Source organism: Balaenoptera acutorostrata, chromosome 18, assembly GCF_949987535.1.
Source record: "Balaenoptera acutorostrata chromosome 18, mBalAcu1.1, whole genome shotgun sequence".
Lineage (NCBI taxonomy): Eukaryota > Metazoa > Chordata > Mammalia > Artiodactyla > Balaenopteridae > Balaenoptera > Balaenoptera acutorostrata.
This window is the reverse complement of record NC_080081.1, coordinates 60,528,361-60,547,413: the sequence shown is the minus strand read 5'-3', so window position 1 is coordinate 60,547,413 and position 19,053 is coordinate 60,528,361. Positions and strand designations below refer to the sequence as shown.

General features: G+C 38.5%; 1 protein-coding gene across 2 annotated transcripts in view; it reads left to right on the top strand.

Moving 5' to 3' along the window:
* HTR2A (5-hydroxytryptamine receptor 2A) overlaps positions 1-13,372 on the top strand; it is a 63,047-nt gene extending 49,675 nt beyond the window's left edge. For both annotated transcript variants that reach the window (XM_057533230.1, XM_007186840.3), the window contains exon 3: positions 10,232-13,372. In XM_057533230.1, the coding sequence (XP_057389213.1) occupies positions 10,232-11,031 (800 nt within the window). In that variant the 3' untranslated portion in view covers positions 11,032-13,372. The remainder of the gene's footprint in view (positions 1-10,231) is intronic.
* The last annotated feature ends 5,681 nt before the right edge of the window (positions 13,373-19,053 follow it).

Below are 19,053 nucleotides of genomic sequence, written 5' to 3'. Positions count from 1 at the left end.
ACAAGACCCAGCTTAGCCACCCTGACCCCTACACAACTCTTTCCTGGAGACACTAACCCACAGTGATCATCACATTCTGACATCGTGTAGGAGTGTTTATCCACGTCACCTATTTTGCCTCTTGATCTCATTCTATCCTGCACTGCTGTCTTTCTAAATCACCTGTGTCAATTTCGTTTTCCCTGCAAGATCTTAGACTTCACGAAGGTTCTCAAAGGTCTTCTGTGGTACCCACAGAATCAAGCATAGTGCCAAGTCAATTATAATCACTTTCAACTTAAAAGTTTACAAAATAATTGACACATCACCTCACTGTTTTCTCACCAAAGCCCTGTAGGTAAATTAGGGAAGGCCTCTTTTTATTATCTCCACCTTACAGAGGGAGGCTTTAAAATTAAGCAGCCTAAGGTCACTCAGCTAGTGATGGACAGAGTCAGGATGCCAACCTGTGTCTTGTGATGCCCTATTCCGTGCTTTTCCCACTGTATCATGCTCTAGTTTCCTAATACATACCTATTTAATTTACCTGAAAGAGAGCTTTGAGAAAAACAACAGATCTATGAGTCAGAACAGGCAGGAATAAACGCAGGTCTCCTGATTTTCTCTCAGGTGCTGCATTTCACAGCCATCTTTTCCCTTGTGATTTTAGCTGTTAAGGTAGTCAGCACATGTGCTGGTTAATCCTATACATAGTTCTCTCAGAAGGTATACAAGTTAAGTGTCACATAAATATCCCTTTTCCCTCTTTCTGCCCTATGTGGCTAATTGGTAACCTCATTTACTCATTTGTTTTTTGGGCAAAAATGAAGGAAAATATTCTGAAATAATCCAGTAAATGCTAGTTGTGTCTATAAAATTGATTATACTTTACATTTATAATTCCTTATCTTTTCTCTTCTTCTCATTCATTTGCTCACTAATCCCACAAGCATTTACTAAACTCCAAGTATGAACAGAGCTGCATGATGCTGGAGGGACCTGCAATAAGTAAAAGAAATGATATCCCTGCCATTAATGAGATTATCATCTCATGGTTGAAATGACATTTCTAGAGAAAAATTCTAAGGCATTAGAAGTGTGAGTTAGCTCAGTGTAAATTATTTTTGGAGGTGACGAAGGACTAGAGAGTAAGAAAAAAAGAGTTCTTATTACAGAGAGAAATAATTTGGGGAAAGCTTCACACAAGGGATGTCTTGAAAGAAGGATGTCATGAGATATGTCTCAAAAGAAATGTAGAATATGGTCTGGGAACATGATCTCCATCTACAGCCTCCAAACCACTCCCAAATAATCAAACAGTCAAATTAAAAACAAATGTAGCCCCAAGACAGGTTGCCTGGCTCCCCACACCCAACCAGCTGCCACCCCTAGGTCCTTGCTACAGAGAAATTCCGGAGCCCCCCATGGGCTGGTAGAGCATTTCAGGGGAGGGGGTAGCATCAGAACTGGTCCAGGGCAAAAAGAAAAAGTGAGTCCATCCTCCCAGATACTATGTACAGTGCATCTTCCTTCCCCCATGGTGCTCAAGTCTTTTAGGAACAACTCAACATGCCATGGACACCACATTCCTCTCTGACCTGCATCCCAAGCTATTCTCTATGTCTCTCTCCTATGATGGGCTTCTTTCTGATGCCCATGCCCTCAGGAGTTTCCCCTGCTGTGCATCTCTGTGCCTCTACAACTCAAGTTTGGATTAATAGTACCCACAAGACCTATAGTACCCACAAGACCTATAGTACCCACCAAGGTACTATAGGTACACAAAATGGGACCCTTCACTCTAGCAGCGGGACACTGCAGTATACCAAGCACGCCACTGGGGGAAGACACAGTGGGACCAGAAGGATCTTGGGAGCTACTCAGACCACACTATGTGATTAGCTGGGAAGTCAAGCTACGTGTAATACCCTCCTGGATAGTTCAAGATATAACATAAAGAAGAGAGAGCACGCCACGTGGCTATGTCAAAATCGAGAAGGTTGAATAATGACATTAAGACCACATCACAGAGACCTTGTGGGGTAGGGTGGGCTCCATCGCTGGTAATGGCTCGAGCATTAGGGACACTGTATTTCGTCATAACGTAATGTGATAAATGTGGTGCTTTGAGAAGCCGTGGATGAGAGAGGCTGGGGGAATTACGGACCCCCCATAGGCCTGGATTATGAGGGCACCTGCGACAAGCTCACTTTTCAGACACTGTAACCATTTCTACACACACCTTCTAGACCAGAGTCTCTGAAATGAGATGTCACATGTGAGTTTCATTCTGCAAGCTTTCAGAAGGAACCACTCCAAAATCTACCCCCTTTTAAACAAATGGAAGCATGTAGTTCTTTAAAGATGAGGATCCATCATGTGGGACAGAGACGAATTTTTTTTGGCAAATAAACCTTTGCTCATGAGCACGTTGCTAAATAGGCAGTCTAGAAAAGAACACTTTTCTGTTGATGGATAGGATGATATCCACTTATTACAGATGACAAGTTGAATGGAAGAATTCGAAAAGTAGCTTTATTGTGATTCCAACACCAAAATGAGGCTCTGATCATTTTTTCAAATTCCATTGTATCATTCAGATTCTATTTGGGTTTCAGGGGAAGAAGGTGGTGGGTGGACGCCAATCTGCCTGGGATGAGAGATGTGGATGGACTTTCAGGTGTCCCAGTGACAGCTGACAATCCATGTTTGACAAGTCAGAATTCAATCTCTTTACCTTTCAGTGCAAGATTGTCACATTGAAAGCCCAACTTCTGGGGGAGACAGGGAAGAATAAATCAGGAGTTTGGGATTAACATATACACACTACTATATATAAAATAGATAATCAACAAGGACCTACTGTATAGCACAGGGAACTCTACTCAATATTCTGTAATAACCTACATGGGAAAAGCATCTGAAAGGAATGGATATATGTATATGTATAACTAAAGCACTTCAGCTATACACCTGAAACTAACACAACATTGTAAATCAACTATACTCCAATATAAAATAAAAATTAAATTTAAAAAAAGCACAATTTCTGGGCTATGAAACACAATGGGAAAGGAGTGAGGGTCAGAAGAGCAAGAAATCGCCTTTCTAGGAAGCAAGGACTGGGAACCAAGGCCACCAGCTCGCGCAGTGAGTGCACGACTGCTTGTACCGCAAGGAGACTTTGAGCATTTCTTCCAAGTATCATGTATGGACTAGGGCAGAACACCAGCTTTAAAAGCTTTTTGGAGATTTAGTCATAACAGTCAAAGAATTGAAACACGGACTTGGGGCTTAACATAATAACCTCACTCAACACTTTTTTTTTCCCCAGACAACTCTTGCCCAGGAAGGGGAAGGGATAAAGGGCAGGTTTCTTTTCCTCTCCATCAATTCTCCATGTTCCTTTGCTATTTGCTGCGGGAAGTTAGCCTGAGCCCCTTGGAAAATTAATAGATTTGTTTAATGAAGGCAAAGGGCAGAATTGTAAAACTTTACTTGATTTGGTTTTATTTTAAACACATTTTTACTACACTTTTAATCCTATACATCTTAGGTTCTTGACACTGGTTGTAGATTAGGATCAGCTGGGTGTTCTTTTGTTTTGGTAATAATGTCCCTTTGGGACCTGAACATTAGTATTGTTTAAGGTACTAATGTCAGAACTTCTGGGAATGGAGCCCAGGCAAAGTAATTTTCAAAAGCTCCCCAGGTAATTCTAATATGCAGCCAAAGTTGAGAATAACTGCTATATTGAAAAAAGAAAAAACTAGGTGTTGGTTATAAGGATTTCAGTTTTAAAATATCTGTCTGGCCTCAAAAATAATGTCTCACTGGAGGAAATTTCGCCTTCGAGATTAAAGAATGAAAAAGAAAGTATCAAGGTGTAGAGAATCCTTGTGGTGGGTGTGTGTGTGTGTGTGTGTGTGTGCATGTGTTCTATAGTTAGGGTGTTGATATAATTCAGTAGTTATTAACAGCCTTGGGAGCAGAAGCTTTTCTGATAATCTGATGAAGGCTGTATCTTCTCCAAAACAATGTACATATATGCAAATTTTGCAGATTTTAGGACTATCACTCTCTTCCTAAAACCGATGTTAAGGACCTCTGATATAGTCATAGACGTTTATAACTACCATAAAAGAAACAAATAAGCAGATAAAAATAATCAGCCATAAGAATTGAGAAACCTAAGACTGAGTCTTGATTTTTCCCCCTAAACTGCTGTGTGATTCTAAATAAATTACTTAAGCTTGCTAAGCCTCAGTTTTTCTATAAAATGAAATGTTGGGCTTCCCTGGTGGCGCAGTGGTTGAGAATCTGCCTGCCAATGCAGGGGACACGGGTTCGAGCCCTGGTCTGGGAAGATCCCACATGCCGCAGAGCAACTAGGCCCGTGAGCCACAACTACTGAGCCTGCGCATCTGGAGCCTGTGCTCCGCAACAAGAGAGGCCGCGATAGTGAGAGGCCCGCGCACCGCGATGAAGAGTGTTCCCCGCTTGCCACAACTGGAGAAAGCCCTCGTACAGAAACGAAGACCCAACACAGCCATAAATAAATAAATAAATAAAATTTAAAAAAAAAAAAAAAATGAAATGTTTATCTGCCTATAGGGCAATGTGGTTAGTAGTTTTACAATTTTGTAAAAAAAAAAAAAATCAATTCAGAGTAAATGAATACATGTAAAAGTACTTTGAAAAGTTACGATTTATTGTCAGAGATATTCAGATTTAATCTAAGAAGAAACATACACTCTCTTGGGTAACCGACATGTATGTCTCACTTTCACTGCTATGTACACCTGCCCTGTCAGCAGACCATCAATTACAAGGAATTCAGCAACTCTTGAGCTAACTCAGAGCTAACTCTGTATTAGATGGACGGTGAGTCCCAGCCCCAGTTGGTCTATATATTCCATCTCTCTCTCCCCGTGGTATGATGACCAGCCTTTAATATTCACTTTCTGTCAAACTGCTAGTAAATCCATTCTTATAACTTGAAAAAATTCAGCGTGTGTTAAAATGCAAAGGGAAAATAGTAGTTTCAGGGGAAATTAAACCTATGAACCAAAATTTGGTCTTTTTCACGGGAGTCCTAAGGTATTTGTTTCTTTCCCCTCCACCTCCTACCTGACCTGAGGCCCTGGGGATTCCCACTGGTTCCCTATCAGAGGATCTCTCCCTAGTAAATCAATCTTCTTATTTCCCAAGGAAACACTGTCTCAGAAGTACCTTCAGTCCCAAAATATTAAAGTGTAAAAATCTAGGATTAAGAATAAAGCTTGCTTTTCACAGCCAGTGCTACAGGGATAGGGCCATTTATCCTGACTGTGGTAAGATGTTAACCAGAAGTGCAAACGTTATACGCAAAGATTCGGTAGGGCTACCCTAAAAGAAAGACACCAGCCAAAGCCTTCATGTTCCTGGGTGTCAATGTTTCCTATTATTTCATTGTCTTAGTCTGAATAAAAAGAAATAAAAATGAGCAAGGAGGATCCAATACTCACACTGAATTTTGATTGCTGTTTTCCACTCCTCAGAAAAATACGTTAAACAAAATGCAGAGTCACGTAGCTCAAGCTACTGTCTGTTTGTTCATAAAGGAAAACGCTTTATATGCAGAAATTTCAAGTGAGAGGAGATCTCAGGTCTCCAAAAGCAGCTATTATCAAACAAAGCAATCAGAAAATTAATGCGCTGGAGATGGCTGTGAGCACAATCTTGGCTATCAGAAGGCGTCTTCATCTCTCTTGGTAGGAGCTTGTTTTTGAATTGCTTATTGTACCCACAAAGTCTATCTAAATGTTCTTTGCCATAAATTCCTCCCCCTCTTTTATAGAGCATTGCTTTAACTGTCTAGGTATTCTTTCCCTAAACCCTTGCTTACCATCTACTATGAGTAAGACACTGAAAAGAACGGTATTTGAGAGCATTCAAGATATTTTTGTTACATATAAAGAGGAATGGGCCATTTAAAGACCTAATCAGTTTGATTCTGTCCCTCCAAACCAAGGTCTCCCTAGGAGATGACCTACCTGTGCCCTCTTGCCCCAGCTGCTTTAAAGTGGCTCTTCATCCCAGGGAGCTAATGGAGGAAGCTGTACTTCAGTGAAATGGCTCCATCATCCCTTTACCTCCCTGACCACAGAAGTTGGGCCATTCTGGAGGGTGTGTGTGTGTGTGTGTGTGTGTGTGTGTGTGTGTGTGAAAGAGAGAGAGAGAGAAAGTATGTCTTCTCCTCAAACAAGGGCACGGCACGTATCTGAATTCCAAATGACTGAAATTTGGTGTTTTAGGTAATCCTATATTCTGGTTAATTGAGAATTGCCACTTATATAAATTACCAAGTCACAAACAAATAGGGCAAAAGGCTCTCAGGGTGGTGACTTCCTTTGTATTAATCAGGAAAATGCACACCCAAGAGTTGAATAACAAAATCATATACTTTTTTCTTGGACAGTTGATATTTTGTTTCTGTATATCATGACTAATCATAATGGCTATAATTCATCACATTAGAAAAGCAATCAACAGTTCTAGCTGTACAAAACTAAAATTGATTGAGACCCTTTGTCACCCTGGCAGAAGATAATAATTACATCATTATTTATTAACTATAGAGCCAATAGCCAAAAGTCTTTTTAACTTCTTTTGATTTAAGATCTATTATACATTATAGTCCAGCATACGCAAATAAAGCAAAATAGAACAAAATTAGAGAAAAATCAAGTTAGTGTATTCAATCTGAAAAATCCTGCAAAGAAAGCTACTCTCATGTTTACCTACCATTGGTAGAACATCTACTCTGCACTAAGCACTGTCCTAGGTGCTCTGCATATTGATTCATTTTCTCCTCACCACATCCATGGAGGCATGTTGGTTGCATCTGTTCTAATTAGTGAATAACTACACTAACAAAGATCCTGTAGATTAGTACAGGCAACACCTTTCACAGATAATATGTTCAAACATTAGAAAAACAAAACACTCTTCTTGGAAACCGTGTCTTAACTTTTACAATCAAGAGTTTTTTGAAGGGGCTTCCCTGGTGGCGCAGTGGTTGAGAATCTGCCTGCCAATGCAGGGGACACGGGTTCGAGCCCTGGTCTGGGAAGATCCCACATGCCGCGGAGCAACTGGGCCCGTGAGCCACAACTACTGAGCCTGAGCATCTGGAGCCTCTGCTCCGCAACAAGAGAGGCCGCGATAATGAGAGGCCCGCGCACCGCGATGAAGAGTGGCCCCCGCTTGCCGCAACTAGAGAAAGCCCTCGCACGGAAACGAAGACCCAACACAGCAAAAATAAATAAATAAATAAATTTTAAAATGCATGGTTATTTTAAAAAAAAAAAAAAGAGTTTTTGGAAGGATAAGCAAAACTGACGCATATCCAGAATCTCAGAGGATGTCCCTCTTGGAGCCACATTTCTTCCATCTCTTCTTGGCCCACAGAGTGTTCCCAGAAACAGGCCAGGGACAGAGAGGAATGACGGAAAAGAAGAGTCATCAACCACACTGAGTGTCCTTAAGAACGGCTCTGATGTCATTTGCCTCCACCTTCCAAGAATCCTGGGATGGCCCTGCACAGACAAGTGACAGATATTGACAACTCAGTCTGTGAAGAGAGTGGCGAACGTCACTGAGGGAGATTTGTGTTAAGCATTACATTAACTCAAGCTAATGTACCCTCCTTTCGAGGATGGCCAGTGTGAGGTGACGTGAGATTAGGACAGTCTGATGCATAGTTGGATGGAGATGAGCTCTGTTCTGAGTATGCAAAAGTTAGAGTATAGATCCTCAAAGGAAGTTTTTCCACGGATAGCAAGAGTCAAGCAAGCAGTAGCTCCCACCTCTGGAATGAACCTGTGTTCCTGGCTGGATTGTGACCACTTACTAGACTCTAAAGGGTGGTCAGAAGCAGGGACCAGGACACTCCCTATTATACAGTTTCTGAAGAAAACATGGGCAAGAGTTAGGAAGACACTTTTTGCTGACTCTCCCAGGGTGCCCCTGTGGTATCTACCCTTCACAAAGGAAGCAACCTTAAACTAAGTTATAAAGAGTATTTGATACATGTTTCCTCTCCTTTCTCCATCATCCTGATTATTCCTTTATGACAAACACATGATTGCCTGGCCTGACCAGTCCCGGGCCAGTAGAGGAAGACATTCCCACTTCCCCCAAACTGTACAATGGTGGTTGTGGCCAGCTGGTCCTATCATCATGGGGGAGAAATTAGCATGATTAGACGCCAACTGTTGCCTTCATTCTCTCTGCTCCCTCCTCTGCCTGAACCTAAGACCTTTACAGGTTCCCCAAATTTGAGTGACAAAGCAACTGACCATGGACTCATGTTCCCATATATTTGTCTCATTATGTACCCAAATTTGTATTTGTCAATAAGAAAAGTCTGTGGCTGCTTATTTGTTTGTAATCCACCCTTTGGAATGCTCTACGTATAAAAATATTATTAAAAATATATAATGGGGGCTTCCCTGGTGGTGCAGTGGTTGAGAATCCGCCTGCCAATGCAGGGGACACGGGTTCGAGCCCTGGCCTGGTAAGATCCCACATGCCACGGAGTGACTAGGCCCGTGAGCCACAACTACTGAGCCTGCGCGTCTGGAGCCTGTGCTCCGCAACAAGAGAGGCCGCAACAGTGAGAGGCCCACGCAGCGCGATGAAGAGTGGCCCCCGCTTGCCACAACTAGAGAAAGCCCTCGCACAGAAACGAAGACCCAATACAGCCATAAATAAATTAAAAATAAATAAATAAATAAAGTGAATGATTTAAAAAAAAATATATATATATATATATAATGACTTTTATGGGACATTGGAAATGTGAACACCAACTCTATATTTAATGATATTAAGGAAATATTAAATTTCTATTTAGGAGTAGGAATGGTATTGTGATAGTATTAGGATTTTTAAGAGTGCATAGCCTATATATATATATATATATATATATATATATATATATATATATACTAAAATGTTTACATATTGAATGATATGATGTCTGGGATTTGTTTCAAAATAACATGGGAGCGTTGCAGCAGGTAGGGATATGGGTGAAACAAGATTGGCCTTGAGTTGATCATTGTTGAAGCTGGGCAATAGGTTCATTGTGCTGGATTTTGTTTTGTTATGTTTTGTGTTGTTTGTATATGTTACAATTTTTCCATAATAAAAAGTTTTTTTAAAAAGAATCAAAATTGGTTAAAGTTACTTTAAATTCACATTAGAAAACATATGTTTCAAAAATACTTTAAGATATGTGCAATTTTATGATTTAATGTTAAATGGAATAAGAAGATATAAAACTGCACATAAAATATTGCATGCACATATATATATGCATGGAAATGGAAGAATAAAACTACACAAAAAGTAAATTATGGTTGCCCCTGACTGGCAAGAATACATGTTATTATTCTTTACTTGTTGTTACTTTTTTGCATTTTCCAAATTTTCTAGAAAGAAAATATATTATGTTTTTGAATTTATGAAGTTATTTGTATAAACCATGCTCATGATACGTAAGGTGAAAAAAAGTGTTATAGAACTGTATATGAAATAGAATCTGAATTTGTTTTTAAATGTGCGTGCATGGTGTGCATGTGTGTGCCTAAAATAAACATCATCAAATTGTTAATGATGATTATCTCTGGGTGGTGGCATCATTTGGTCATTTTTATTTTTTTCTTTGTCTCAGTATGTTTCTTCTTCAGTTAATAAGTATAATGTTCTAATCAGAAAAATATAGCATGAAAAAAATTAAACTTAGATTAATTGTATTTCTTTATAAGTAAAGGATTGTCTATATAGGGCAATGTAAATATAAGGAACTATGTCATATATATTTATAAAACAGATAAGTAAGTCCAAGGGAATTTTAATTCTCTTTGAAAGCATATGGGTTTTTTTTTTAGATTTTTTTTTTTTTTTTTTTGACGTGGACCATTTTTAAAGTCTTCATTGAATTTGTTACAATACTGCTTCTGTTTTGTGTTTTGGTTTTTTGGCCACGAGCCATGTGGGATCTTAGCTCCCCGACCAGGGATCAAACCTGCACCCCTTGCATTGGAAGGCAAAGTCTTAACCACTGGACTGCCAGGGAAGTCCCTGTGTTCAGTTTTGAACAACGCTGACATAAAATCCTGTGAACAGCCATTATGTGGCGATGCTCCTGCCTTCATATACTCAATTCCTTAATAACCATGTTTCATTTTCTGTCCAACTCCAGGTATATCCATGCCAATACCAGTCTTTGGGCTCCAGGATGATTCGAAGGTCTTTAAGGAAGGAAGTTGCTTACTCGCCGATGATAACTTCGTCCTGATTGGCTCTTTCGTGTCCTTTTTCATTCCCTTAACCATCATGGTGATCACCTACTTTCTAACCATCAAGTCGCTCCAGAAAGAAGCTACTCTGTGTGTGAGTGATCTTGGAACACGGGCCAAATTAGCTTCTTTCAGCTTCCTGCCTCAGAGCTCCCTGTCTTCAGAAAAGCTCTTCCAGCGGTCCATCCACAGGGAGCCAGGCTCCTACGGCAGGAGGACTATGCAGTCCATCAGCAACGAGCAGAAAGCTTGCAAGGTGCTGGGCATCGTCTTCTTCCTGTTTGTGGTGATGTGGTGCCCCTTCTTCATCACCAACATAATGGCCGTCATCTGCAAAGAGTCCTGCAACGAGGATGTCATCGGAGCACTGCTCAATGTGTTCGTTTGGATCGGTTACCTCTCCTCAGCAGTCAACCCGCTAGTGTACACACTGTTCAATAAGACCTATAGGTCGGCCTTTTCCAGGTATATTCAGTGTCAGTACAAGGAAAATAAAAAACCATTGCAGTTAATTTTAGTGAACACTATCCCAGCCTTGGCCTACAAGTCTAGTCAACTCCAAATGGGACAAAGAAAGAATTCAAAGGAAGATGACAAGACGACAGATAACGACTGCACTATGGTTGCTCTAGGAAAACAACATTCACAAGATGCTCCTACAGATAATATCAACACAGTGAATGAAAAGGTTAGCTGTGTGTGATGGACTGGTTGCCATGGCAACTGCGGAGGGCACACTGAGCAATTTTCCCCCTATCTGGGAGGAAAAAGAAAAAAGAAAAGAAAATAGGGAGACTGGAAAAAATTAGGCCAGTCTAATGGAACCAACAATAATATCTATATGCCTCATTTTATTATGTCAGTGAAAAGCAGGGTTCAATGCCACAAAACGTGCACTTCAAAAATATTCTGACAGCATTTCAGCTGTGAGCTTTATGATATTATTTTTAACATTGTAAATTATATGTCTTTAAAATAATTAGCTTTTATTGTGTAATTACAATGAGGCCATAAATAAATCTAAATTATCTTCTATTTGCAAGTGTAAAACTTGCTACTGTGTTCTTAATTGATGGCATGAGTTGGTTACCTGTCGCTGTGAACAAAAATAGCTCTAAATAGTGAAACATTGGATGAATATAATGGCCTCTTACATAAAGAAAAAATTCTCTTTAAAACTTACCATGATACACGTTTTGGATGACAACAAAAAGACACTAAAGACGGTGTTATGAAATCTGTATTGCTAAGATACTTAAAAGAAATACTTGACAACTTTTTCAATCCTGCTTTTTCATAGATGCCATTTTGCGATATTCACAAAGTTGCTGGCATTTGCTGCACTTCAAATTAATTCTTCTCAGAAGTGAACAAGATTTTAAGTGTTATTTAATAACTATTGCTGCTTTCTCTTCTACTACTTGTGCTTTATTCTGAATTTCCAGTGTGGTCTTGTTTAGTGTTTGCTCTATTAGGTAAACTATCAAAAGGATAATCAAACATTACCAGATACATTTCTAGAAATTGCTTCTCCTAACAGCACCACAGAAGTGTTTGGTAACTTGCCCTTTAATGACTGCATCATGCCTGCGCTCCTCTGAGCAGTAAGTGGTATTGATGTAACTGTGTCAGGATTGAGGAATAAAGTCAGGTTTTTGGCTACTGACAGAAGTAGAGTCTTAGGACATCTCTGTAAAATGCAGGTGACCCACCTGTTGGCACCCATCAGATAAATCGATGCTTTCAGATCAATCTATATTATTTACTAAAACTGTTCGGCTTTGGATTCACAATCATTGATTGAGTGTACACCATCTGTGAAGAAATTTCCTAGGTACTAAGGATATAAAAATAATTAAAACAAGATCTTTGCCTTTAAAGAAAAGGACCTAATTTGAATGGCACTTATCAAAAATAGTAATTAACAGACATTTGGAAAATCAGGTCAATTTATTTCCTTCTCACCTGACTCAGAAACAAGTTTATTTCAACTCCAAGGGTAGTTTTCTCGTAAGTTTCCTGACTGGTTGCCAACGAATACCAACCAAACAAAGGAGGGGGAAAATACCACTTGAGGTCAAAATCTGCAATTAATTTAGGAATATGAGCTTCAACCTGGACCCCAACTATGACTACCATAGTTTTGAGCAAAATTTTATTCCACTTTCCTGAAAACAAACTCATTTATTACTCACTGACGCTGGACATCCCACCCCCCAAAAAGCAGTAATATAATATTTCATAGAAAAGTCTGTTAAGGAGACAGAGATTAACAGCAGTTAATTCACCTTGATATTATTACTCTAGGTTAAATTGCACATTCTTATTGGAATGGATGTTAGATATGCGATTACAATACTGAAGCATTTCTATTGAATGAGAAATCGTTTTTGCTGTACGCCATTAGAAAAAACTATATATTTGAAAACTAAAGAATGTGGGAGATTCTGTTGCGTAATTTGGAAATGCATTAGGTCTGTCCTAATTATGTCCTTTTAGGTACATTGAAAGGGGTTTTTTTCAAAGCTAGAATTTATAATAAGCTGCTAGTATCTAGGCTGCATTTGAACTAAACTATTTTCATAATTATACCATACTAACTGATACAAATGTTAAAAAGTCTCTACTCTAATGTATTTTGCCTTAGTTTATAACTCTGCCCATCTCATTATATATTAGAGAAAAGACTACAGATTCTACACCCATATACTCAATCTTGATGAGAATGAACATAAATACTGCCTGATAAGTCTTTTGACTACATATATATTACAAATGTGTTATGTTTTTTCTCTCCATAATTATCTATTCAAGTGTATATAGACAAACATGTATCTGTATTCTTGTACAGACATGTTCCCATGCACTTTATTCAGTATTTATATATTTATATGGAGGAAAAGCAAGTCATTAATGAAAACACAGTATATACACGTGTGCATGTTTGTATCATGTCAGTTTAAATGTGAATTTCATGTTCTAATGTTTCTATGACCTTCCATTGCTGTCAAAGCAGATTTAAATGTAACAGAAATGTCAGCTCTTTAAATAAACTGGATGTTGACCTCATTTTGTGGGAAGACTTTTAACACAATTCTATGAGGGTGGTGAAAACAATGCTCCTTTTACATAGTTGATTGATCCTAAATAAAATGGTACCTTTTGGCCCTTTGTTTAGTCTGGGGACGTTCTGATTACTAAGGCTTTTGTTTTTTCCTTTTTTTTTTTTTCTTTTCTTCTTCGGCCACGCCACGCAGATTGCAGGATCTTAGTTCCCCAGTCAGGGGTTGAACCCGCGTCCTCGGCCGTGAAAGCACGGAGTCCGAATCACGGGACCCCCAGGGAAGTCCCACTAAGGCTTTGTAACACACCCTCACTCCAGTGAAACAGTCCTTGAATTATTTATGGATCTGTGATCAAAGGACTCACTCCTAGTCAATATTGTCAGAGCGACCAACCTTATTCTACTTTAAGTTGAATGGTAGATTCTTCTAAGTTTAAAGAATAGAATTAAGTGCCATAATTAGGGAAAACTTTCAGGGTCAAGCATACTTAATCTACTTGGGCACAGCACCATCTCATGGTCATTTTTTTAAAATGCTACCATAGCCAAATTGAACTAAGTTACTGTACTGCTTTTGCACAAGGTTCTGCTTCCATTTGTGAATCAATGAAACATAAAGTGTTAAATTATTCTGTTCCATACATAACAAATACAGCGAAGATTTTTATATCCTGATTTTAATCAAGGCTATTCTAAAAGATTTCAAGAAAGAATGAATAATTGTAAATAAAGTATACTCAAAAATAAATGCAACTTTTTGAGTCTATAGCTGTGTCTGCTAAAGAACGTTGCCCGAAACCTCCCATGTCATCAGGCTGGGAACTCCAGGTACCATCCAGGTGTTTTGAGAGTACAAAGCCTGTGCTTCTGGAGCCTGGTCATAGAGCTAGGACCCACCTGGTTGAGTTAGATTTACAGTAATGATCCCGTTTCTAGTTATCTGTAGCAGACAAACGTTCCATGTTTGATCACTATGTCTGGTTCCATCTGTGGGTACATGTGTACAGGTGTACCTGAAGACATTCACAGATACATCTATACACACACACACACACACACACACACACACACACATACTTTTGCAGGAGCTAGTTTCAAGAATTAAAGTAAACCAAGGAGACGCTATATCATTGAATAAATAGGAAAGTTGCTCTGATTCATCATTTCACCTCTAAATGCAGGGAAAGGGAAATAGGGACAGTACGTATCTTTTCCAGGTGTTTACAGCTCCATGTATTGAGTACCTATCATGTGCCAGGCATTAAGCTGGTTGCTTTGCTTACTGTACCTGATGGAATCCTCACAAGTCTACAAGGTAGGTATTATTATTCACTCTTTTTCACAGATGGAGAGACTGAGATTCAGAGCAGTTAGTAACATGCCTGAGGTCACACAGCTGGCAAGAAGAGTGGCAAGTGCAAGCCTGACTCTGAAGCATAAACTCTTTCCCCTGCTCAGTTCGGTACAGGAGAAAGAGCACTGGGCTCAGAAGGTGCAAGTTCCCATCTTAGCTTCCCTGTACACTGGTTCCATGAACTTGGACAAGTCATTGAATAACCCTGTGCCTCAATTTCACTGTCTCTAAAATGGAACTACTAGTACCTGTCCTGGCTAACAATGTTGCTTAAATGAGATCATGGCTATGGCTGTGCTTGATAACCTGTAAAACACTGTATAAATGTTGTAAATGTGTTGTTATTAAAAAGAAAAAAAAGCCTCTATACATTATTAGCCATCAGAGCAAATTCTAAACAAAACTGTGGGATAAGCAACATTATTATTCAACAGCTTCTATCCTTTCTCTGAATGCTTCTCATTTTTTACAACTAGTTGCTTCTGCTTTGTTCTCACCATAATGTAGAGTTCCCTTCATTGGTTCTCTGCTGCTTAACATCAAAACCTATTTACTTTATGTGCCACTCCCTCAGGTTTCTCCTCTTTGCTAGATCACTAATAAGTGATTCAAGCTGGTAATCCATTGTCTCTCACTGAGATCCCTTTAGCTGTCCACCATGAAGATGAACCAAAAGGCAGTAACCAAAGGCAAAAATTTTAGGCACCAGAGACACAAGTGAGAAAGAAATTGGGGGGCAAGAAACATCCTCCTGGTATTGCTCAAATGACTCGCAAAAAAACAGGTGCCTTCAGACACTTCATAATTTATATAAAGTTTTATAACTTAACATTGAATTTTAATCCACAATAATAACGATGATTTTGAAAGAAATATCTGTGACTTTAAAGATTTCATTCTAAGCTGAGGACGATAATAATATTACTAAGCTTTCTTTCAATGGATATTTGCCCCAGTAAATATGCAGTAAGACAAAACTTCTTTGTTAATTTTTGATTATCTTTGCAGGCAGCTTGCAAAAACAGAGCTTCCTTATTTTCCCTTAATAGTATTCATGTGAATCTTAGCTCTGTTCTTCCTTTTTGATGTTTAACACCAGTATGTACACCTGAGCCAACACGTTATGGGAAGTTTTCACATCCAGTTGGAGCCTCAGGATTTGATGCGATCCCACTGGAGCAGAAGCCTGAGGCAGGAAACCTAGGTCTGCTGTTGCTGTCTGACACTGGACAAGTCAAAACCTGTTTTCCCTCAAGAGTATTGTGAAGGACTTAGAGTCAATGATCCTTTCAGGGTCTAAGTCTATGCTTCTTTGAGTGCTAGGGAGTCCAGTCAAGACAGCTTTGATGAACCTTGCACATGAAGACAGCTTCATGTGCAAGGAATATTCTGGAACCCACAATTCTCACATTTTCTTAAATTCTTTAGATGAATTTCAAATAAACGACAGCTTTAATTTTATATGGGAATCTTATGAGAAAAATCAAGTTGTTAGTGATTTAAGGAGTTTCTAAGATATGAGACCAAGAGTCAGATATCAACAGGTGGGATTCCTGCTGTGGCGTTTTTCTCAAGGTCAGCCTTCCTTTTGTAGTTTCTAGCTGCTCCAAGATATCGGGTTACTCTTTTTAACAGCCTCTAGGCTTGCTGTAGAACAAATGTTCCCATTATCTGAGTCCTTGAGCAGTTAAAATTTAAAAGCCCAAATAGATTTAGAATGCACACTGCAGAGAAAATCTTTTTCAAAAGCTAAATTTTTGTTGAAAGTGAGCCAAGGTTATTTAAGTTTTTATTTATAATTAAGATTATGAGTTCTTACAGGGGTGTTTATTCTGGCTTCTAGAGAACAGTACAATTTGTACTTCCTATCCTACATTTATTTCAAATGTTGAAAGGTAATAATATGTTATTATTCAGATGATCTTGTCTTAGTTGGGCTGACCCCAAGTGCAGAGCTGAGACAAGAACTTGAGCGCAGATTATTTTATGTTGGAAGTGATCCCAGGAAGCAGACAGAAGTAAAGAAGATGTAAAATTCTAATTAAGGGTGTGGTATCAAGGGTACTGCAGACAGTTAGGACCCAATTCCACCAGCAGTAGGAGATGACTTGGAACTCTGCACCATGGGTACAACTAAAATCAAAGGTGAGCCAACAGCACCTGGTCAAGATCTTGCATGAATGTTTTATCCAGCTGGTAATTAATCATGGTCTTAAAAATCATTATGCTTCCTTAATAGAAAGTGGTATTATTATGGTTAGTAACAACTTTTAAATAAACATATGTTCGTATCACACAATCACATCTAAACTTACATTAAACACTTAAACACAATCACATCTAAACTTATTTCTCTGATCAGCATACATGTTTCATACAGAATCAAACTCAGAAGCATGCTGCAGATAATTCTTTTCAGCTCTGCTGAGATGGTTACGGTCAGCCAATATCATTCCTACCGGAGCTGTAGAAGACCTAAAAAAAGCACTGTATAGTCTGAATATGTAAATGATAAATTCTTTGTATGAGTTCTATTTATTTAGCCCCATTTTTTGTATGAGTTCTATTTATTTATCCTAAGTGATCGATCTAAACTATTGAAATGGAATGAATAAAAAGAAACATAGTCAGTATATTTAAGAGCTAGAGGAGCTTAAACACCAATTAGTCCAGGCTCTTCATTAGTGGAAGTGGTGATGAAGAGCCAGGAAATTTAAAGAAATTATCCAAGGTCACCCGGCCTACTAGCATCCAAATCAGCTATGGGATTCAGACCTCCCTCATGGTACCCAATCTCTACTTTTCTCCTTTTATATGAAAAATGGGTCTAAGAAGGGCCCATTGGTTTATGGACCATATGGCTTATTTGGTCATATCACCAAATATATATTTAAATCAGGTTGAGAGACCAGGATTGCAAATTCACTTATTCTCTCAACAGGTTTATTAGCAAGGGTCTACTATGTGCATGTTATACCTAAGACATTATTAAGTGTGGGAAGTCTGGGGATGTGGGAAGTCTTTTTTTAAAGAATAGAAATAAGATGTTTCATGAGGAATTACCCTGTCTTCTTTAAAAAATTCATGTTGATTTTGCTGAACTCACTACATTTGTCAAAAATTAGCCTAATTAATATGTTGGTAACTTGACACACCTACCCAATGATGCCTCTTGAGAAACTGCATCTGATAGAGGTCCCCTGAGGCAATGCCACCACCTTTGGCAAAAGTGTTAAGAACATAGCATTTGGAAATTAGTTTTAAAGGGAAAAAAATTTAAAATTAGATAAAATGTTCAATATCACCATCTCCAGGCTCCACTACTAAAGTTCTGCATTCTAAGACCCAGGGTTCACAATGGGGTATATAAAAAAGAATATCCAAAAGACGGGAATTAAGTCAACATAGAAAAGTAAACCAAGAAGAATTTTTTAAAGAGAAGAAAAAAAGAAATTAAAAAACAATGATAAAAAAATCAAAACTAATTTGCTCAGCATGCACACATTTAATAATATGCCTCTCTGACCTCTAAAAATGGGATATATCTACAAGTATTTAATTTCTAAAAATGATGTGTTTCTTTTCTGAATTAGCAGGAAGACAGGAAGTAGTTATTCATGAGTGATTTTGAGTATGACAAATTTAGGAAAACTAAACATTTTTAAGACTGAAGAGAAAGAAGAGTGATTTGCATGAAAATGTCACGTTACAGTCAGCCTTTAAATATAATCACCAGAGAACTCGACTATGATTAATTCATCCCTGCACTTGTCTGCAGTAGAAAGTGGAAGCTATGACCACATTTGTTCCTCTACCCATTCACCAGATGGATCGGACCAAGTCCAGTAACCCATTAGGACCACTCAAAAGGAGTAAGCTTGTCAACCTTAGAATTCTAATCATAACTATGATGCAAATATCAAGTTATCTCAATTTATATTAAGCATAATGAATAAATATTGAAGCTATGGGTGCATTTATCTAATGTTCTTTAAGAAATTTGTTTTAATGACTTTGAAAGACAAATTATTTTCCCCTTGGAGAAGAATATTTTTAATTTAAATTTAGTAACAGCTTATGCTGCTCATGGCTTTGAGCAATCCTACTTGGTTCTAAGAATTCAGATGAAGTACAACTACCCACTTATAGGTAAATGATAATGTGTACATAAAGCATAAATTAGCAATGTTTTGACCTTTTTTTTTGGAAACAATTAAATTAAACCCAGAACCATCAGCCTACCTTCCTGACTACAGGAGAGAAATGCAGAAGGAATGTAAAAAGAAGATAGGGATGTAAATATTTAT